The sequence below is a fragment of the Miniopterus schreibersii genome (assembly GCF_964146895.1).
Source record: "Miniopterus schreibersii genome assembly, chromosome: 20".
In the NCBI taxonomy this organism is placed as follows: Eukaryota; Metazoa; Chordata; class Mammalia; order Chiroptera; family Miniopteridae; genus Miniopterus; species Miniopterus schreibersii.
The window spans coordinates 11,837,865-11,857,450 of NC_138122.1; the positions used below are offsets into that span (position 1 = coordinate 11,837,865).

Below are 19,586 nucleotides of genomic sequence, written 5' to 3' on the forward strand. Positions count from 1 at the left end.
TTTCATTCACAAAAAACAAGTTCACATTTTGAAGCACTGTGTTTTGCATGTTTGGTCTCTTCTGGGGGTGTCATAGGCATAAATAATTGTCAATCCCAGTAGCTATATTTGTCAAAAGCACTTCAGGTTGCAAATGAGTTTAACCACATCATAAATTGATACAAAATGGGTCTTCGTTCTCTATTACAGATACAGGGAAGAGGAAAAACAGGACTGAAAATGAAGAGCCTGAGTCCCAGTCCTCCGCGTGTAACGTGTTCTTTAGCCTCAGGCCGCAGAGCTGCAGGTAGGAAATCAGTACCTGGCTCCCGTATGAGCTCCTCTCCTTTCCATTAAGCAAGAACATGGAAATAATTTTACGGGAGAAAGCCCACAGTTTAAGAAAATATGATACCTGGTGAAATGTGTTCAAACGTTAGAACACTCAGGTTGATACGAGGGATCGAGAGAAACGACTGGGCTGGTTTTATTGCGAAGTCGGGCAAGTCACTGTTTGGTTGGTTTGAGAATCAGCGAGGTGAGTGGTGTCGCCTGTTTAAAGGCAGGACGACGGCAGGAATTCAGATTCAGGCCTTGGGCTCCAGGCTCGCTCAGAGGCGCTGACGGCCCGATCGCAGCGCAGCAGAGCGCAGGCCCTTCCAGATTGTCAGACTTCCATTTACTCCAAAGGGCTGATTGACGATTTTGACAGAAGACTCCTTTTCTATAGCAAGTGTTCATAGAATGTTTTATGAAAAATTCCTGTTAAAAAACTCACAGCCTCCCACAGAGTACATTTTGCATATATTTTAAAAACAGTTTTTCTTCCTCACATGATTTTTCATATTCTCCTAGCCCCCAGAGCTCTTTCTCTTGGTTACCTGCCCAGCATCCACTATTCCTTCCCCCTGACATTACTCTATTTCCTCTGCGGGACTCCAAGCTTTCTAGACTTTCAGCCAGGTTTCTGGGACAGAACTGACCCTCTGCTCCAGAGGCGAGTTCTGATGGTGACAGTTATGCGCTAATTAGCATATTCTTTCCCTCTGGTCTCAATGATTCCTCAGGCAGTGGGTGGATAACTTAATCAAAGCTAATCTGATGGAAGGAGGTCTTTGTCAGGGCTCCTCCCACCTCTGTAGGAGCCACTAGAAATAGTTCATTCTTTCCCGCTGCGTGTAAAAAGGCCCCAGGGGGAAGGGAACAAATAGCAAATCTGCCCTCTTGGAGCACTCATGCCAGTAGGAAGGGGCAGGCTCGGTCTGATCCCCAGCAGGCTCGTGCAGGAGGCAGCTCTCTCCCTCTCCCTTCCTCTCTCGGAAATCGATAAAAACATATTTAAAAAAAATAAAGCCGTGAGATTGGATGAGATAAACAAGTTAAGTGTGATCACTTGAAAAGGGTCCAAGGACTTTAGCATTTAGTGGTTGGGGAGTTGAAGAATTACCAGCAAAGGAGATTGCGAAGGAGCAGCCAGAGAAATAAGATGAAACCAGTAAGCGAATAAAGTGTTTTTCCTGTGTGGTGGTTCCACATTCCTCCCTCCCCATCTTCTCTTTCTTTCCCCTTCAGCAAAAGCATCACTGCGCTAGATCACTAGGGGGGTGTGCGCGCTGGAAAGCACAGTGTTCATCAGGTTACACAAATAACAGAATTACTGTAAAAGTTAACTGGCATCTCCCCTGCCCCCTGCTAAATACTCACTCGCGGGGGAAGGGGTGGTCTTTTTTCTCTGGTCTACTTTTCAGGGCTAGGAAGGTAAGTCTTTGCATTACAGCAATTCTGGATCCTGGTGATAAGCCCCCGAGTAGGATGGCTTTGCGGAGAAAGGGGTTGGAGGCCAGTGCTTTGAATGCAATCGGGGATGAGCAGCTGGAATCCTGGAGGGTTGATTTCTCTCTCCAAGCCTGGAAGATGGGGGTGAAGGACGGGGGGAGGGGCCCAGTGGACATGAGAGTCTTGTGTTTAGCTAGCCTGCAGCTCTCCGGCGCCGGAAGACCTTGGAGGGGGCAGGCTGTCCCCAGGTGGGCGAGCGGGCTGGTGGGTGAATGCGCAGTCTTGAAGGCGCTGGTGTAAGTCATCTGTGTTTCAGGGGAGATCGCCTGCGTGAACTGCTGTGGAGCCTGATGAGGGGCTCAGTGACGGGAAGGGCTGCGGGGCACCTGAAATAACACTGCTTTGCAAAAAGGGCAAGTCTGAGCTTAAGACAGAGATCTAAGTGTTTGCAGGAGACCACTTGTTATGCAGGACCTATGACTGGTTTTAGAAGCTCCTCAAGACCGACCCACCCACACATGGTATTGAGCTTTGGGGACCAATAGCTATGTGACTGTGAACTAAGAGGGGTGTGATGCTAGAACCAAAGCCTGGGACACCCAGTGCACTGCAGGCAGGAATCTGAACCAGCCAGGACTCCGTCGGCCTGCTGGACCAGGCTGCATCATTGTGGTAGAAAGTAACAGCATTATATGGTAATGCTGTTACATTATCTGCTTTTTCTCCATTTTCTTTTGGGAAGGGAACTGCATCTTTGGGTGTAAGACATGAACCCTGCAGTTTCTTGCATAGTCAGGAGAGGGGAGGCCTCAAAAAGGAGACACTGAACTTTCTAAAAATAAGGTGCCAGGGCTTGAATGACTCTGAAGTTTGGGAGTTTGTGGTGAAGGTATTACCATTTCTACACTGAAGAAACATGGGAAGTTCTAGCTGAAGAAGAGAGTCTTTATGATGTTACGACAGCTTTCATTTTTTTAAAATGTGACGCATTAGTCTTATTCTGTGTTGTTCTGGAGAGCAAGACAAGAAAAAGCCTCCAGATGCACAGATGTAAGGACAGACTTTCACTCCTAAACCCCAGCACATGAAAAATGCTCCTACATTTTTTAATGAATGATTGAATGCAGGCGTGATAGATGAAAACTTACAAGGAGGTGGATTTTTTACTTAGCTTATTTTTCTAATAATTCATGTTATTCTAAAATTAACGACTACCCTTGAAAGGCAATGAAATTCTCTATCACTATGAGTGAAACAGGAGCTAGAAGACCATTTTCAGGGATGTGACAGAGAGGATTTGTTCATTAGACAATGGTTAGACCACATAACCTCTGAGATCTCTGAAACTCGGATACTCCAGGTCTACAACTCTGAATCCAAGGGTCTCTATACATAGACTCAGGAGGAGTATAAATAAGACTTCTGATCTCAGAGAAATCCTCAAGAGGCATGTGTTCAATGGCATGTTTATTAAACAAATGCTCATGACAGATTTTCGCAACAGCAACAAATGCTATTTCGCTAAATCAAATCTCCCTTACTAAGAAAAAACGACAATCACAACGCGGTTGATGGATTTGAATGATTTTGTCATGTTTGGGGGCAAAACCAGTCTCCTCAGTTGGCCTCCTGCGCAGGCTCGTCTTGCTTCATCTTCCTGACCTCCTCCCGGGCGAGGTGTCCCCGGAACACTGCCTGGATCTTCACCGCAGCATTCTCCTCTCTCTCCTTTTCCTCCTCAGGAGACTCCTCCTTGGGAGGGAGAGAGACTTAGCACACATCCTCTGCAGCATTCTGACCCATAAAAAGTAGTGCACGAATCTACTCACTTTAGGGATGTAACAATTGAGATCTGTTGCTTCCTGAGGGAATTTTATATATTGTCCCATTGTCTGTGCACCAAATGGTAAGTGCCACAATAGCAGGCATTTTGTTTTGTCACTTTAATATTTCTCTGCAATAAATCATCATGGCCAACTTTTCCCCTCCAAAATAGCTCCTATTTAACAGTCTCCAGAGAAATAACATTTTGGGAGGGAGGGTAAGTAAGAATCCTTGAAGCAAGGTAAAAATGTCCAGAACAGCAGATGTGCTGTTTCAAAATAATCATGATTCCATAGAATGAATTAAAGTGTTAACTTATTAATGTCTCAAAAACTAGCTAACCAAAAGCACACATTTAAAGTAGAGTGCCAGAGAGAAACCTACTTAGTCCAATAATGTCAGTTTTAATATAGTTGGTTTAACTTTTGTACCTAGCTTCTTTTTTTATTAAATTTAGGTATAATTTACAGACAGTGAAATGCACAGATCTTAAGTGTACAATTCAATAGATACGTAGCTTTTAATATTTTAAGTTGTAAAAGTGACATGTATACATTTAAAAACTTAAATACCACTGGTAGTGAAAGTTTTCTCCCCCTTCCCAAATCCTACTCCTGAGACGTGACTATTATTATGGGTTGAGTGTATATATTCTTCCAAAATTTCTCAGTAGACAAAGTATTCATATGGATACATATGTGCCTTTTTACTTTAAAAATGAGATGATGTTATTCGCAATGTTCTGTTACTATTTCCATGTAACACCATGCTCGGTTCCCTTCACCTGTGCTACTATTCCGTATGTACCTCTGCCGTTCTTTTTTTCATGACACCATCGTATTGTATTGTGCTGATGGGCTTGGGTTTACTTACACAGCCTCCTATTGACAGACTTCTGGGTTGTTTCCCTCCCCTTTCCCTCTATTACAGTAATGAGGAAACACTAGCTCTTAAACATTTTTTTTTTAATCCACACCAGAGGATATTTTTGCCATTGCTTTTCAAAGAGAGTGGAAGGGGGTGGGGTGGGGAGAGAGAGACATTGGATGTGAGAGAGACACATCAATTGGTTGCCTCCCGCACTCGCCCTGACCAGGGACCCAGGATCAAGCCTGCACCGAGGTGCATGCCCTTGGCCAGAATCGAACCTGGGACCCTTCAGTCCTTGGGCCAGTGCTCTAACCACTGAGCCAAATCGGCTAGGGCTAGCTCTTAAACTTTTAAATGCAAACAAAGTGGTATAAAATCCTCTGAGATGATGCCCCAATATGGGCAAGTAAATTATGAAGCTGTAAATCAATGGGATCTTACCTCAAACTCATGAAAACCTGTGTAAGGGCACCTATTGAAGTTCTAAGGAAATAATATTCCTTTCCTTCTTTTCTGATGTCTCAATGCATCTTGTACCAACGTTAGGCTAAATTGTACATATAATTCTGGAATAATTTATAAAGGGATAGGGTAAAGTTATGCCCCACTGGGCAGGAAGGAAGGTATTTCTTGAGGGGATGTCCATTTTGGGCGTCAATTATTGGGTAACTAACTGGGACATGAAAAGAAACTCAAATGTTTGGCCTTCAGTATTGTGGAGAGTGAGTTCTTTCTCACTAGGCATGGTCCTCTTGAGCTTGGACTATGAAAAATGTAGTGATATGCTGGTAAATGCTTAAAAACTGGCTCTCCAGGGGGAAAAAGTCCTGATTCACAGTATCTGTCATGGTTTTAATATTCCTTCTATGGCTGATTTCAAGCTACCAAAGTGACATTACTAAGCACAGGGTTGTGTAGAGATATACACAGTCCTCTCCTGAAAGCCGCAACCTGGGCATGTGCCCTGACCGGGAATCGAGCCCCGATCTCCTGGATCCTAGGTCTACACTCAACCGCTGAGCCACACCTGGCCGGGCGGAAAATCATAATTTTAACAACATGGATAACAGACCAGATTCATATTTAGATTATAATTTCAAATTGAGTGATATCCTTACAGCAGTACGTGGAAAATGTAACTTACTAAGGCTTTGACTGGTGTCTCCTCTCTCAGAGATGCCTCAGGCTTTCCTTTCTCAGATATTTCTTGCTCCTGGAGAGAGGAGAGAGGGTCAAATAGGCAATGTCTCCAAAAACAGTAGCTTTAGGTCAAACTGCGTGATGGTAATTAAACACGACTTTAAGTTATTGAAGTGGGAATTAAATACGTACTGATCTTTTTAACAAGGAAAATGGGGGGGGGAATGAATAAATGAAAACTCTCAAGGGTATATGCATAAACAAATATTAAAGATGGAGGAACTGGTAAGAAACGTTTGCTTTTTTTGCTTTTGGAATGTATGTGACATTGTTTTATATTAAAAACAAATTATTCTTATACTAAAAATTGATAAGATGCTATAATGAATCCTGAACAAAGTATAAAGAAGAAGTGCCAATAGTTTCTAAAATAGAAACAAAATAAATGTCACTGTGTTGCATAGTGTGAAATCAAGTTGAGTTTTTAATGGAGTTTGTAGGTTAAAAACTAAGTTTAAAAAAAGTAAGTTTTGTTGCGAGGAGTGATTTAAACAGAAAAAGGAATTCAGCTCTGCCTGTTTTGACATGGTTATTGAAACCTTTTTCCAAAATACAGACATTGCTAATTCACAACTTATGGAAAGAGCTTCCTAAATTCACAGAACAGAGAGGACATAGGAGCTAATCAAATAAAGTATTGAGTTCAAAAGAGAAGAAATAGCTGATATGACACAAATATTTTAAAATTTTCAACATTTTCCTTTGATTTCAGTAAAGCATGAACACAGAGAATCTAGTTAAATGGAAATAAACAGAACACTCTCTAATCTGGTAGACACAGATAGATGGAAATTCATTTCTGAACTCATGGGATAAGTGACAGATATTTCCACAGGAAATTCCTCAGATCTACTGTGGAACACCATTAAAACTTGAACTTTGTTAATTCCTTTTAATTCAAATATCTGCAGGTGCTTTGTGGCTAGTTGTCCTGAGTAGTGTTCTCTCTGACTTTAGTGGATGAATAGTGTTTGATTTTATGAAATATCATTCATTAATTCAACAAATATTTATTATCTGCTACCACTAAGCAGTGTAATTCCCAGGAAAATTTGAAGAATAAATGAGACTAATTATTCCATACCTTTCGATTACATTCTTCCTGTTGACCATCTTTAAGTTTAAGCTATGTATCTGTGTGTGACTCAGACACTTTAGAAAAGAATGTCTCATCAGAAAGAACATTACAATGAAGAAGCTGTAATAAGATTTGTGTGATGCCTCTCACAATTTACATGATTCTGGAGAGATCCCAATAATCTCTGTTTGGAGACAGGGAAAAGAAATAACCAAATCCATTAGTGTCACAGGACCATACCTTGAATGCATGGTTGTTATAGAAGCGGTCGTCTACCTTAGACCCCCATTCTGCTGGATCAAAGTTGGTTTCTAAATAATAAAAATATAATTTTAGACTGATTTTGAGTTTATTAAAGTAAATCTAGAATAGTAACACAAAACGAGTGGTTTTTTTTTCAAATCATAGGTTCATTACTGCCAGCTGAAAATCTTATTGCTGTTGTACGTAGCCTAGCGCTGCAAATATAACCAGTAATCATTAAATATATGCTGATGAATTAAACATTAGATGAGCCACTGGGTATATTTAGAAAGGCAGTAAAAAACCACAAGTGCTGCCTTCATAAAATTTATAACAAAATGGGAGAGGGGGAAAAAAATCAATGCCTATACTTAAATATAAGTATAGAAACTTATAAGCATGAATTAGTACACACAGGAAAATGTATACAAATAAATGCTAAGTAGTAAGGAAGTGTGGAAAAGTGAGGGATGGGAATGTTCTAAAAAAATTGAGGCATATTATATAGTCAGTTGACATAGACAAGAAGTATTTATATTAAAACAAAATCTTTAACTTCTAATTGTGAAGAATTTTGAACTTAGAAAGTAGAGAACAAATTACCATGTGCACATGACTCAGATTCAGCCATCAGAAACTTAGGATACTTCTTACTTTATCTGAAACTTCACTCACTTTCCTGCCCTTTCTTCTGATTATCAAGCCAATCCTAGGCATCATATTACTTTATCTACAAATATTTCAGTATGCATCTCTAAGATATAAAGACAATGCCATTATTATACCTAAAAATACTAACCATAACTTCTTAGTATCAATTACCGAAATTTCCCCCATTATCTAATATTATTTTACTCTTGGTTTGTTCAAATCAGGACCCAAACATGGGCACATACAGCCTTTTATTATGTCTTTTACATCTCTGTTCATTGAAAGCTCCCTACTTCCCACCCCATATTTTTTCCTTGCAATTTATTTGTTGATGAAATTGGGTCATTTTTCTTCAGAGTTTTCCATAGTTTAGATATTTATTCCATCCCCATGATGATTTTTAACAAGTTCCTCTCTGCCTTTAAATTTCTTATAGACTGCTAGTTAGATCTAGAGTTCGATCTGATTCAGGTTTGTTTTTGGCAAGAACACAGGCAGTGCAGGGTAATTCTGTCAGGAGATATATAATGCCTGGTTGTCTCTATCATTTTATGGACCCATTGATGATGATTGCTTAGATAATTCTTTAGGTGTTGCATAATGGCAATGTTCTAATTTTATCATTACTTCCGTTCTGGAGTACTCAGTAAAAATTTAAAAAACCTTTCCCTCATCAACTATTTGGTTACCCTGAAATCCAGTTCTTACAGAAAAGGTAGGTTAAAGGTTTGATTCCTTCCCTTTATTTACCAGTTTTCAGAATAATCACTTGGTTCCTTAGGATCCTCTCAAGGAGACTCTATTTTTTTAATCATTATGAACTCAAGAATATTTAACAAATCGAATTTCAATCCATTACTTTTATTATTATTGATGCTTAGATTGTTCAAAATTGGCCAGTAGGGGCTTATTTGGGTGCTCAGATGCTCTTGGGTCCTTTGGAACTCTAGTGATCTTTGACAGTTTCCTTATTTCTGGTATGGCAAGATGTTCAGGCTCATGTTCCGATTTCCTACCCAGTTTAAGAAATGAACTAGTTCTCCAAGAAGCCTAGTTCCTGGGAAGTGGTAGTTAAGAGTCCGTAGGGATTAGGTACTCACTAGCACTGGGTTGGTCTTTGTTTTGAGGCCGTTTAAAGAGAAATATATCATGAGGTCACACTGATATTTTTCGATTCAAATTTAGGATTGTAGGATTTTATTAACTTTATGTAATGTATTTACTTTTATATAACACTATTTTTATATTTGAAATTTTCAATTCAAATTTAGGATTACAGGATTTTATTAACTTTATATTTGTAAGTCATTCTTCTTACACTAAAAATATTATTCCTAATTACAGGAGGAGTTACTTATTTGCTATGTCCTACAATTTGTAAAAAAATAAAGAATAACTATACTATAATATTAACAATAATTACTAAAAATAATTTAAGATTTTTTTACTTTATTTTGTTTTTAGGCTATAGCCATCAGGGAGGTACAAATTACTGTGTCATAAAGTCACTTGAAATAATTCCTCTGTGTGGTTATGCTACCTATTCAATACTAGTTTGTCACACTCTGCTTCTAAATTTTAGAAGTTAACTTTTAAATTTCATTCTATCTTATAACTACGCTAACATTTATGATTTCGCATTCAAGATATACTCAGAGAAATCGAGCTTCTATCTTGTTCCTTCCACTCTGTTCCTCCTCTCCCTAGAAGTAAATGTTATTTTTAAAGATTTATTCTCCTATTAAAAAATATAAATGAACAGTTATGTATTCAACACCTGTTAATTAGTAGCATACTAAACACACTTTTTCCACCTTACTTTTTTCACTTACATCTTCAATCACTCCATAGCATCATACAGAGATCTTCCTCATTGTTTTTAAAGCTGTATATTATCCCATTGTGTGGATGCACTCGTTTATTCAGTAAATCCTTATTATGGACATCTGGGCTGCTTCCTCAAATAACAATGCAGTGAAAAGCGAAGCAGTGGAATTGCTGGGTCAAAGGTTAAATACGTATATAATTTTGGTAGATATTGCTATTTTCCCCTCCTTGGGGTTGTTATCATTTTATGACTGCTTATTTCCCTCTAGCCCTCCCTGGAATTGGCAAACTGTTGGCTTTTTGCCAATCTGATGAGCAGGATTTGGCACTGGTGGTGGGTGGTGGTACCTCCGTGTAGTTTTGATATGGGCTTCTATTATTATGGGTTAGTTTGCGTATGTTTTAATATGTTAAGGGCCATCTGCATTTATCTTTGTGTGAATTGTTGGATAATATGACTTACCCATTTTTTTATATAGCATTGTTGGGTTTTTCCTTCACTATTTTTACAAGCTGTTTGTTTATTAGGTTAACAAGTTGTGATAGACATTACAGACATTTTTTTCTCAGTTTGCCATTGTAGTTTTATTTTCCTTGTGGCAATTTTTGTCATGTAATATTGTCAATTTTATCCATCTTTTCCCTACTTGCTCTTGGGTTTTTAAAGTAATTATAGCAATTTAGCTAGCAGTTTTTCCCCCACCCATATTTTATGTTGCACTTTAAAAAATATCAAATCTTTGATCAATTTGGAACTTATTCTGGTGTATCAAGTAAGGAATAGGCCAAATTTTATCTTTTTCCATCTTTATACCTTTCAATAAAACGCCCACCTTTTCCCTAGTGATTCTGAGACACCACTTATTTCATTTACTAATAGCTTCCTGTCAAATCAAAATTAAGACTAGTAATTACCTCTGGGGTGGTAAGTAAATTCTTGCATTGTGTGAGACTGGCCTAGAGGACCTTCCTCTTCCCTTTTGGAGACTAAATTCTAATACTTGTGTCAGTTGGCTAACTCAGCTTTGGTTTACATGAGTGAAAATGGGTATGATGCTTCAAGTTTTTTCAAATAGTTTTACCCATTTTTTATTAGTTAGAGAGTTAGTATTCTGAGACCATTACTTTGAATCACCAATTGCTTTAATTACCATGATCCAGTAACAATGACTCAAATGTTCTTATAATGGGATGTTCCTGAGGTCTAAATTTAAATAAATGACTATAGATATTTTACTCATGAATTTGTAAAATAAAGCTGTAACAACAAAATTAATGTTCATTATAATTCATCTCTTACCCTAAAGGATTTCCCCTAATAGCTGTTTAGTGGCACTTAAGTTTCAGATTATACAATATTCTGGAAACTGGCAGAGATTTTGAGCTCTGCCAGGGTAGAGCAAAGACAAGGGGGTGGAGACCTATGCAGTGTGTATGGGAGTTGTTTTGAGTCAAGCCTTGTGGTAGGTTTTCTCCTTCTAAACTGATTTAAAATGGAATGTTTTATTTATTTGTGGCTATTTCTAGGCATCTTTATCACTCTGTTGTAATACTGTAATCAAAAGTAATGATAAAAGCTTCTATTAAAAACGGTTGCTCTAGTTATGAGTTTTTTATAGACACTTATAGATGTAATAGTTCCCATTTTGACCATTAGGTTGGGTCTTGATAGTCATGAACCTTCAAGACTGGGAATTTGGAAACTTTATGGAAACAAAGAAACAGCTTTGGCTCTCAACTAAAGAGTCACTGTTAGCCTGAATCTTAGTCTCTGAACAGGATGGAACCTTGGGAGTGGAGAAAAAGAATATACTTTACCATCCCAAGCTGGAAGTTCACTTTCAAAGCAGTTTTCTCTGTGCCTTTATTGTAGAACGGTTTCATGTACCTCAGCAAATACCAACTTATTTAAGGAGTGTAGAATTACTTTTTACAATACTTATAATACTTTCAAGTAAACAGCAAAAATGTAAAGAAAACCACAAACTCTCCTCCTCATAAGAACAGTCAACTGCCTCGGATGCTCGGCAACGGCCTGCTGGGAAACAGAGAGCTGTACTGGGTGATCTCTTGGGGTCACCTTCTACCCCGTGTGTGCACGAGAAATACAACCAAGAAGGTCTGGGTAATAAACTGGTAATCTTCAATAATGGGAAGTAATGTGATTTAAGAGAACCTGCCAAAAGGGCACATGTTTCAAATAGCAAGAACTGTGATGAAGCTATCCGCCTCATAAAGACTTTCTGTGGAACAGGGATGGTCTTAAGCAAGGTTCACCATAAGCAAGTGCGTAGTCTCTAATTTTTTTTTTTTAAACAAATGCCTATTTTTAAAAAGCTTACTCTCTCTTTTCTCTAGAAGACTCTCAAAATATGCTGCTGCAAAAGATGGTATATTGTCCGGTTGCTGCCTCAGAATCTCACGTGTCAGTCCTTCAAGAAGATTCCCAAATCCTTGTGGAATTCGGTAGTGGGTGTTGGAGAATGGAATCGACATCTCCTTGGAAGGAACTGCCTATTGTACCTAGAGATTCATTAAAGAGGACCGTCTTTAAATTTGTCTCATTTTACTTATATAATCACAACTACAGCAACAAATTATTTCTGAACACCAAATTTCCTGTCCCCCAACACAACCCAAGTCCATCCATTTGTTCTGAATTCTCCATTATTTAAACTAGAGTATTACAAAAACGGATCTAATAGGTCAAGCCATTCTTTTAATTACAAAAATCACAGATCCCCCCCCCCCCACTATAACACTAAGTACTTTTTCTGTTTAAAAGGTGAGAGTAATTTTTGCTATCTCGCAGGAATTTAGGGAATGGTGGTTAAAACTTCACCATGAATTGCCGAGACGACCCTGCTTAGGGTCTAACGTTAAAAAAGAAAAAAGTCACAGCTGGTCCTGGCTCTAGAAATGACTCTAATTCGTTAATTGAGTAAGTTTCACAGCCTTTCCCGGAGCTTCCACTTCCGTGAAACCCCTCAGGGCTCTGGACGGGGCGGCGGGGACCGAGGGGCGGGCGGGGCGATTATGACTTTGCTCCCCCAGCCTCCCCAAGTTTTGAGGTGCTTCTATTTTCTGGTTTTCTCTTGATCAGGTCTTGTCTTCCTGTCTTGGACTTCAAGGGCTACGTTAAGGATAGCTGCCAAGCAGAGGCTTGGGCTACGGAGCACGCAAAAACCAAAAAACTAACAACAAAAACCCCCCCTCGGGGCCCCGTTGCGACGGTCGAGGCCGAGTGAGGCCGGAGGCTGGGGTGGGGTCCCGGCGGGGGCGAGACGGTTTCGGGAGGCCCAGTCTGTGGAGGTTTTGGTGCGTGTGTCTTTCCCTTTTCGCGGGACCAGGAGACGAGGTGTCGAGTCCTCTCAGGGTGGAACGGCCTGGGGAGCCCCTGAATCCACTGCGGGGCGGGGGGCGGTGGGCGGGACGTCGAGGACCTGGGACTTCGCGCCCGCTGCCGGGGCCCCCAACCTGCCCCAGGCTCCCGGGATGTGTCGGGGATCCTGAGAGGACTCGCGAGGCGAAGGGGCAGGCCGAGGTCTCCGTCTCGGCGAGCCAGCGGGGGTAAACCGCCTCACCTCTTGGTCCTCCCAGAGCTGGCGCCGATGGTTCCGGTTGTTTGTTCTCGTTGCTGAGGAACCGTTATTTACCCGACTACGGCGGCCGAGAAGGGGACACGCACGGCCCGGCAGGCGGCCGCCGAGGCGTCGCGGGCCGCTCAGCCTGGAAGGGTGGGGTCAGGGAGGCCCCGCCCCTCGACCAGCCCCGCCCCACAAGGCCCCGCCCCCGCCCCGACTCCGCGTCCGGAAGCCCACGCGCAGAGGCCTCAAATATGGTGGCGCTGGGCTCTGTCTTGGGGCTGTGGCTGCCATTCATCCTGCGGGCCCGCGTGAGTGCAGGTGAGGCGGCCCGGCTGGGCCCGACCCCGCCCGCCAGCCCACGCGGGCTCCCCACATCCCGGGCGCTCGCAGGAGGCCCCGCCCGCAGCCCCCTCAAGGGCCGGGAAGGGTCTCCAACCCAGCCCTGGGCTGCTGGTTCCGCCGGGCTGGAGCTCCTGCCCTTCTGCTTCCTCCACGCCGTCCACCGCCCTTAGGATGCAGATGGAGAGCTGGGCTGTGGGCGTGGGGAGGCCCACGGGGGCTTTGAACAGCTGCCGGGGAGCTCGGAGGGGAAGGGCGAAACCGGGCAGACGGTGTTCGGAAACGGGCGCCCGAGTCGGGCGAAACATTTCAGCGCCGCCCCTCAGAGGCGGCCTGGGGGAGGGTTTGCTGGGGCGGGGAGTTCGAGTGACCGGCTTGAGGGGCACTGAGTCCCAGCTGTGGGAAACCCGGCCGATCCGTGTGCCGGCGCAAAGTTAAAAGGGATAATGCTGGACCTGGTTTTTTCCTTCAGACACTCAAATGACCCACAGAGATCCCCGTGAAGGATGGAAAGTCCAGGTGGAAGAATGGGTGGCGTGCAGAAAAATGACTGCCGCTCTGCCTAAGAACCCAAGAAGTACCCCTATTCAGACAGACTGCAGCCCACAGGTGGTTTTTCTGGGTTTAACCAAAGTGTAAACGAGCCTTTTTCTCTGTCCTCACACGGTGACCTTTGAATCCAGCAATATGAGCTGGGAGAGCACCAAGAGGAGAGAAGGGCCGTTAGTCTATTAGTTTTCTCTGTTAAAGCTGCTAACTTTGAACTCAGTGTTTTGTTTTGTTTTAAACATTGGGGTTATTTATTATTGTCCTGTGGTTTTTGTTTGTTTTAATCTTCACTCCAGGATATTTTTTCCATTGCTTTTCAGAGAGAGTGGAAGGGAGAGCCAGAGAGAGAGAGAGAGAGAAACATCAGTTGGTTGCCTCCCGCATGTACCCAGACCAGGGCCAGGGTTAGAGCCTGCAACTGAGGTACGTCCCCTTGGCCAGAATCGAACCCAGGACCCTTCAGTCCACAGGCCCACGCTCTAACCACTGAGCCAAACTGGCTAGGGCTGATATCAGTGTTTTATCTTTGCCTTTGCGTCATATCATTACATCACCTTCATTGACATTGACTATATTTTTCATTAATACTATAAATTTCCCTTCTTCATTTGATAGCACATGCTGAACTCTTTCCTTCAAATCATTTCCCTGTGTCCATGTTTATCATGTAATTGAGATGTACAAAAATATATGTAACCATGAAACAATAAAATGAACACCCATGGGTGCTCTGCCCAACTTAAGATCTCCAACGTTGCCAGTTTTATTGAGATTCCCTGGGTGTCTCTCCCCAGTGATCCACCAGGTCCTCACCAGGGGTAACCACTGTCCTAATTTTTTTCTTACCAGTCCTGCCTCCTTTCTTAGTCTCCTGTTTTGTCCATTGCTCCATCCCTTTGAAGTGTTCCACTCTTTACTCAGTTTGGAATGTAAGCTTTATAAGGACAGGGAATATGACCTTTGATATACCACCAGTTTCAAACTGGCTGAGTGGAAGTTGCAGTAACACTGGAATCAAGTGGCTTAGTTTCTAGTCCTGTCGTAAACTACCTATGTGATTTGAGGCCAAAGAAACTCAATGTCTGCAGTGTGTTTAGCACAGCCCCTGCCACAAGTAAGCCTATCAGTAGAATGTAAGCTCCCTGCTGGCAAGGATTTTGTCTGGGTTTATTTTCTTTCACTGTTATATCCTCAGTGTTTAAAATGGCGCCTGATACATAGTAGGCATCAATAAATAAATATTTGTTGAGTTAATGAATTAATATGCAACTTATTTTTTAAAACATATCTTTATTGATTTCAGAGAGAGGAAGGGAGAGGGGGAGAGAGAGAGAAACATCAGTGATGAGAGAGAGTCATCACTGATCAGCTGCCTCCTGCAGGACCCCAACTGGGGATTGAGCCCGCAGCCCAGGCATGTGCCCTGATCGGGAATCGAACTGCGATCTCCTGGATCCTAGGTCAATACTCAACTGCTGAGTATTGACTCAACGCCTGGCCAGGCAATATGCAAGCTATTTAAAAAAATTACCTAAAAATTACTTGGGTCTCAGTCTGTTGGTCAGGGGTATAAATAACATGATTATACCCCTGGATGTGAAAGATCTTCCTACCTCTGTAATTCTTTAACTCAGAGCCATGCACAAAGCATTCAGTAAATATGTGTTGGAGAAAACAGACTGATTTGGAAAAGGGTTTCCTTCAGCCTTAGATGGTGACTGCACAGAGCTAGAGCCCCCTGTTTGCTCCAGCTCATATGCCAGTGGCAGCCAGATTTCTTCACCCCATTCCTCACCTCTGCCCTCTCTCTGCTTAGCTCTTAGGCCTTTAGTTTTCAGTTTTGTTTCATAAGATGCACCTACCCAAGACAAGGCCCTCCCACACACATGCTTCTCCCCTTCCCTCCAGCAGGCTGACAAATTGCTTATGCAATTCCCCCTAGTGTAATATTTTCTCCCAGTACTTTGCTCCAGGCAGTCGTGCATCTCCAGCCCAGTGGGCCTTCTGGATGAACTTTATCATGTAGATTTCGTGATGGAACTAACTCGGCAGAGAGAGCTGAGGATGTTAGGGACTGGGGTTCTTATTCCAATTGCAGGACAAATAGGCCACTGAGTCCATGTAGAAGGCCCCATTAGCTGTGCTGCTCCTTAAAGTATAGCCTAAGGGGCCGTCATCATTGGTAGCTTCTAGGAAGGAAAATGTCAGCCTTGTTAGGTCTGGTTTTCTTTCCTGCCTATCATTTTTATTTAAAACCCTTTAAAAAATCTTAATTGTGTTAATTATTTTTTTCTAGAGATTTTTTTGTCTGTCTTGTTCAGACAAAGATGTAAGTTAAGTTCTCCCCTCCCCCCCTTTAAGTGTTGATGAGGAACTCACTGAGATAATTTGGATAGATGCTTGTTATTAATGAAATACTTCTGTATAGGCTGGATGTTAAAAATAGGAATGATCTTGTTAACGTGAGTTCTTGTTCAGTCTTGTTAGTGACTCTAGAATAGAATCCACAGTTTCCAATGTCCCTTCTCTTATTCATTGTGCCTAATTTAGCTTGTGAAATGGGTAAAACGGTGACCAAAGACCTTTGTTCAGACATTTTGATCTTCTAACTCTCACTGACCTTGTTTTTTGCATCTTAATTTATCTGAATTTACCTTAGCAGGAAGCAGATTTGTCACAGATATTCATAAATGCTTATTTAGAATTTTCAGTGGCTTGTTAAAAAAAGTCACAAGGAATTACTTGAGGGATGTTCACACTGGGGGGATGAAGGGGAGAAGAGATTAGAGAGGGCTGTATTGGAGAGAGGCAGGTTAATTCTCATCTACTCCGGAGTGGGCGTGGTAATGGAAAGGAGGGGAAGGAAGAGGGTTATTTTTCTCATAAACACCATCTGTAGGGTGCATGAAAGGAGCATTTTAGTGATTTGGGAGGAGAGAGTCAAGCATTAGAGCCAAGCCTGAGAGCAAAGGCAGATCAAGAGCTCTGAAGGGGAACAGGTCTGTAGCGCATTGGTTGCCCTGGGCTCTTGGAGTTTTCCTTATTGGTCTTGTACTGTGATGCATATTGTTGGCAACTGTTCTTGTTATGCTGCTTACCTAATTAGGAGGCATAAGATCTGGTTTTAGAAGATTAAAAGTACTGAGTATATTCAAATTCTCTGTATAAAGACCTTATGTTCCTTGCTCTTCAGCCAGATTCAATCAGTGATTAATCTTCCCAGTGATGCTCTTCTGTTTGCTACATTTTTTTAGGTGTTGATTTTCGATTTGCATCATACATCGATGATTACATGGTGCTCCAGAAGGCGCCTGCAGGGGCAGTGATTTGGGGCTATGGCATACCTGGAGCCACAGTGACAGTGACTCTTTGTCAAGAGCAGGAAACCATCATGAAGAAAGTGACTCATGTGAAAGGTAAGGCCGCCCCCATTCTCTGTTTAGCTTCTGTCTTCTTCTGCCACCTGCTGGATTATCTGAAAATGAAAGCTTACTCTCCAGCTCCCGTTATCCATCCATCCATCCATCCATCCATCCATCCATCCATCCATAAAAGTTATTTGAGTATTGACCGTGTGCTAGGCACTGAGGATACAAAGAAAACTGAGTCAAAGTGCCTGTCCTCAAGGGGCTCATGGAATAATGTGAGTAGACACCAAGTTATATAGTGCAGTGTGATAACTGCTACAATGAAGGTGTATATGGGGTGTCATGGGATACAGAAGAGAAACATCTACCTCAGATTGGATGGTAAGGGAAGGTTTACATGGAAGGCGGCATTTGAACTGAATCATATAGAAAGGAGAGGCAGTGTGGAGGAGTGGTTAAGAACCGAGGCTCTGGAATTCACTCTTTAGGTTCAGGTCCTGGCTCTGTCTCTTAATGGCTATATAACCTTGGACATATTGTTTAATATCTCTGTGCCACAGTTTATTTATTTGTGAAGTGAGATAATATAGTATTGGGGATTATGTGGGTTTTTAATGAGTTAGCTCATATAAAGTATATAGAACAGTGCCTGGCACACAGTAAGTACTGAATAAATGTTAGCTGTTGTTATTGTTATTGGTATTATTTTAGTCAATCACTCAAATATTTATTGAGTGACTACTATGTGCCGGATACTGTGTTAGTTACTGGTGATGCAGTGATAAGCAAAACAGATGTGGTTTCTCCCCTAATAAAGCCAAGAGGTTAGGCAAGGAGACAGAAAAATGATAACAGTTACTGTAAAGTGTGGCAAGTGCCACCACAAGGGGGAAGTACTAGGTGCTATAGGAGTGCTTAATAGGGATAATTAACTTAGTCTAAGATTTATCTTGAAAGATGAGTAGAATAAACCAGGCAGAGAGAATAGCCTGGCAAGGGCGTGGAGGCACCAATGAGCATGGGTCATTGGAGAAATGGCAAGTAGGTAGGTTTTTCAGGAACATTGGGGTACATGACTAGTGGTGGGTGACAGGGGAAAATGTTGAAATGTAGGGAGGTTTGTCATGGTTAAGGAGTGGGTACTCTATTTTGGATTGAGGGATTTTAAGCACAAAATAACACAATCAGACTTGTGTTTCACAAAAATTACTCTGGTAGCACTGTGGAAAACTGATTGGAGATCAAGCAGACTAGAAGTGGTGGGACCTGCTAGCAGGCTATTATGATATTCAGGCAATAGACAGTGAAGGCTTCACCCAAGGTAGTCAAGAAGGTGAGAATTAGCAGCCTTACAAAGGAGCCTCTGTCTAAAAGAGATAGGGTGGTAGTGGAAGGGAGTAGAGCTTTTTGTTAAGCTCTCCAAGTCTACTTGGTAGAGAGCAAAAGTCTTTTAGTTTGTGTAGATCCGCAGTGGGCATCTTGCTCTGTCCTGCCCACGAAGCAAAATGAATAAAGTGTTATTTGGAATAAAGAAGGTAGATATGCAGGAAATTCCACAGGGCAGAAAAGAAAATGTTTCTCAGAGGAGATACTACAGGGTATATTTAAGGGTTGACTTCTATTTAAATATCAACGGGGACTCTGGGATTTTTCAGCCAGACTTCTTCAGTTAGCCACTCTGTCTGTCTCTGTTAATATTTAACTTATTACCTGTAATCCCCAAGGTGCCCACAATGAAGTAGAATTTAACAACATAAAGGTTTTTGTTCAGCAGACTGACACTTAAGCATTTGGAAAATTAAAACTCGATGGATGATTGGGAATAGTCAGGTACTGGACCTGTCAACCCATGTTGTCAGATGATGCAGGATGATTCAGACACAGGGAATAAAAGTGGGGAGAGCAGAATATATCCTCTCACTCTGACACACATGGGGATGCATACGTGGATGATGAAATGAGGGTATGTCTGCCTGAATTTGTCATCATGACCGAGGTAAACAGATATATTTTCTCTCACTTAGAAAATAAAAAGTTCCTGGTTGCAGTATTAGTATGCATACTAGTTTCTTATGCTACATAATAAATCACCACAAACTTAGGTGCTTAAAAGGACACACTTTTACTGTCTCAGTTTCTGTAGATCTGAAGCCTGGCTGTTGTTTAGCTGGTCTCTCTTCTCCGGGTCTCACAGGCTGAAATCCAGGCATCAGCCAAGCTGTGTTCTCATCCAGAGGCTCAGTTGGGGAATGATCCACTTCCAAGCTCCCTCAGGCTGCTGGCAGATTCACTTCC

The 19,586-nt window shown here is 41.9% G+C and overlaps 2 protein-coding genes across 3 annotated transcripts in view; one reads left to right on the plus strand and one right to left on the minus strand.

Moving 5' to 3' along the window:
• Positions 1-3,206: 3,206 nt before the first annotated feature.
• Positions 3,207-13,216, minus strand: SPA17 (sperm autoantigenic protein 17). Of its 2 annotated transcripts, none has more exons than XM_081123385.1 (5): positions 13,033-13,216; positions 11,791-11,971; positions 6,968-7,038; positions 5,594-5,662; positions 3,207-3,507 (listed from the first exon to the last, which is right to left on the minus strand). In XM_081123385.1, the coding sequence occupies exons 2-5, from the start codon at positions 11,942-11,944 to the stop codon at positions 3,373-3,375; spliced, it is 429 nt and encodes a 142-aa protein (XP_080979511.1). In that variant the 5' UTR covers positions 11,945-11,971; positions 13,033-13,216; the 3' UTR covers positions 3,207-3,372. The 2 variants fall into 2 exon arrangements, with proteins under 2 accessions (XP_080979511.1, XP_080979512.1); XM_081123386.1 differs by having other exon boundaries at positions 3,208-3,504; positions 13,033-13,096.
• The window catches only part of SIAE (sialic acid acetylesterase), a 35,311-nt gene continuing 28,850 nt past the window's right edge, over positions 13,126-19,586 (plus strand). The window contains exons 1-2 of the mRNA XM_081123382.1: positions 13,126-13,353; positions 17,178-17,339. Coding sequence (XP_080979508.1) covers positions 13,287-13,353; positions 17,178-17,339 — 229 coding nt within the window. The 5' untranslated portion in view covers positions 13,126-13,286. The remainder of the gene's footprint in view (positions 13,354-17,177; positions 17,340-19,586) is intronic.

Bases quoted from the DNA above. Each gene is read 5' to 3' on its own strand.
- SPA17 (XM_081123385.1), bottom strand. From the start codon at position 11,944: ATGTCGATTCCATTCTCCAACACCCACTACCGAATTCCACAAGGATTT. The intron at 7,039-11,790 runs GTAAGCTTTTTA...TTTATTATTTAG, and splicing joins TCTTCTAGAGAAAAGAGAGA to AAACCAACTTTGATCCAGCA. The intron at 3,508-5,593 runs GTAAGTTACATT...CTCCCTCCCAAG, and splicing joins AGACACCAGTCAAAGCCTTA to GAGGAGTCTCCTGAGGAGGA.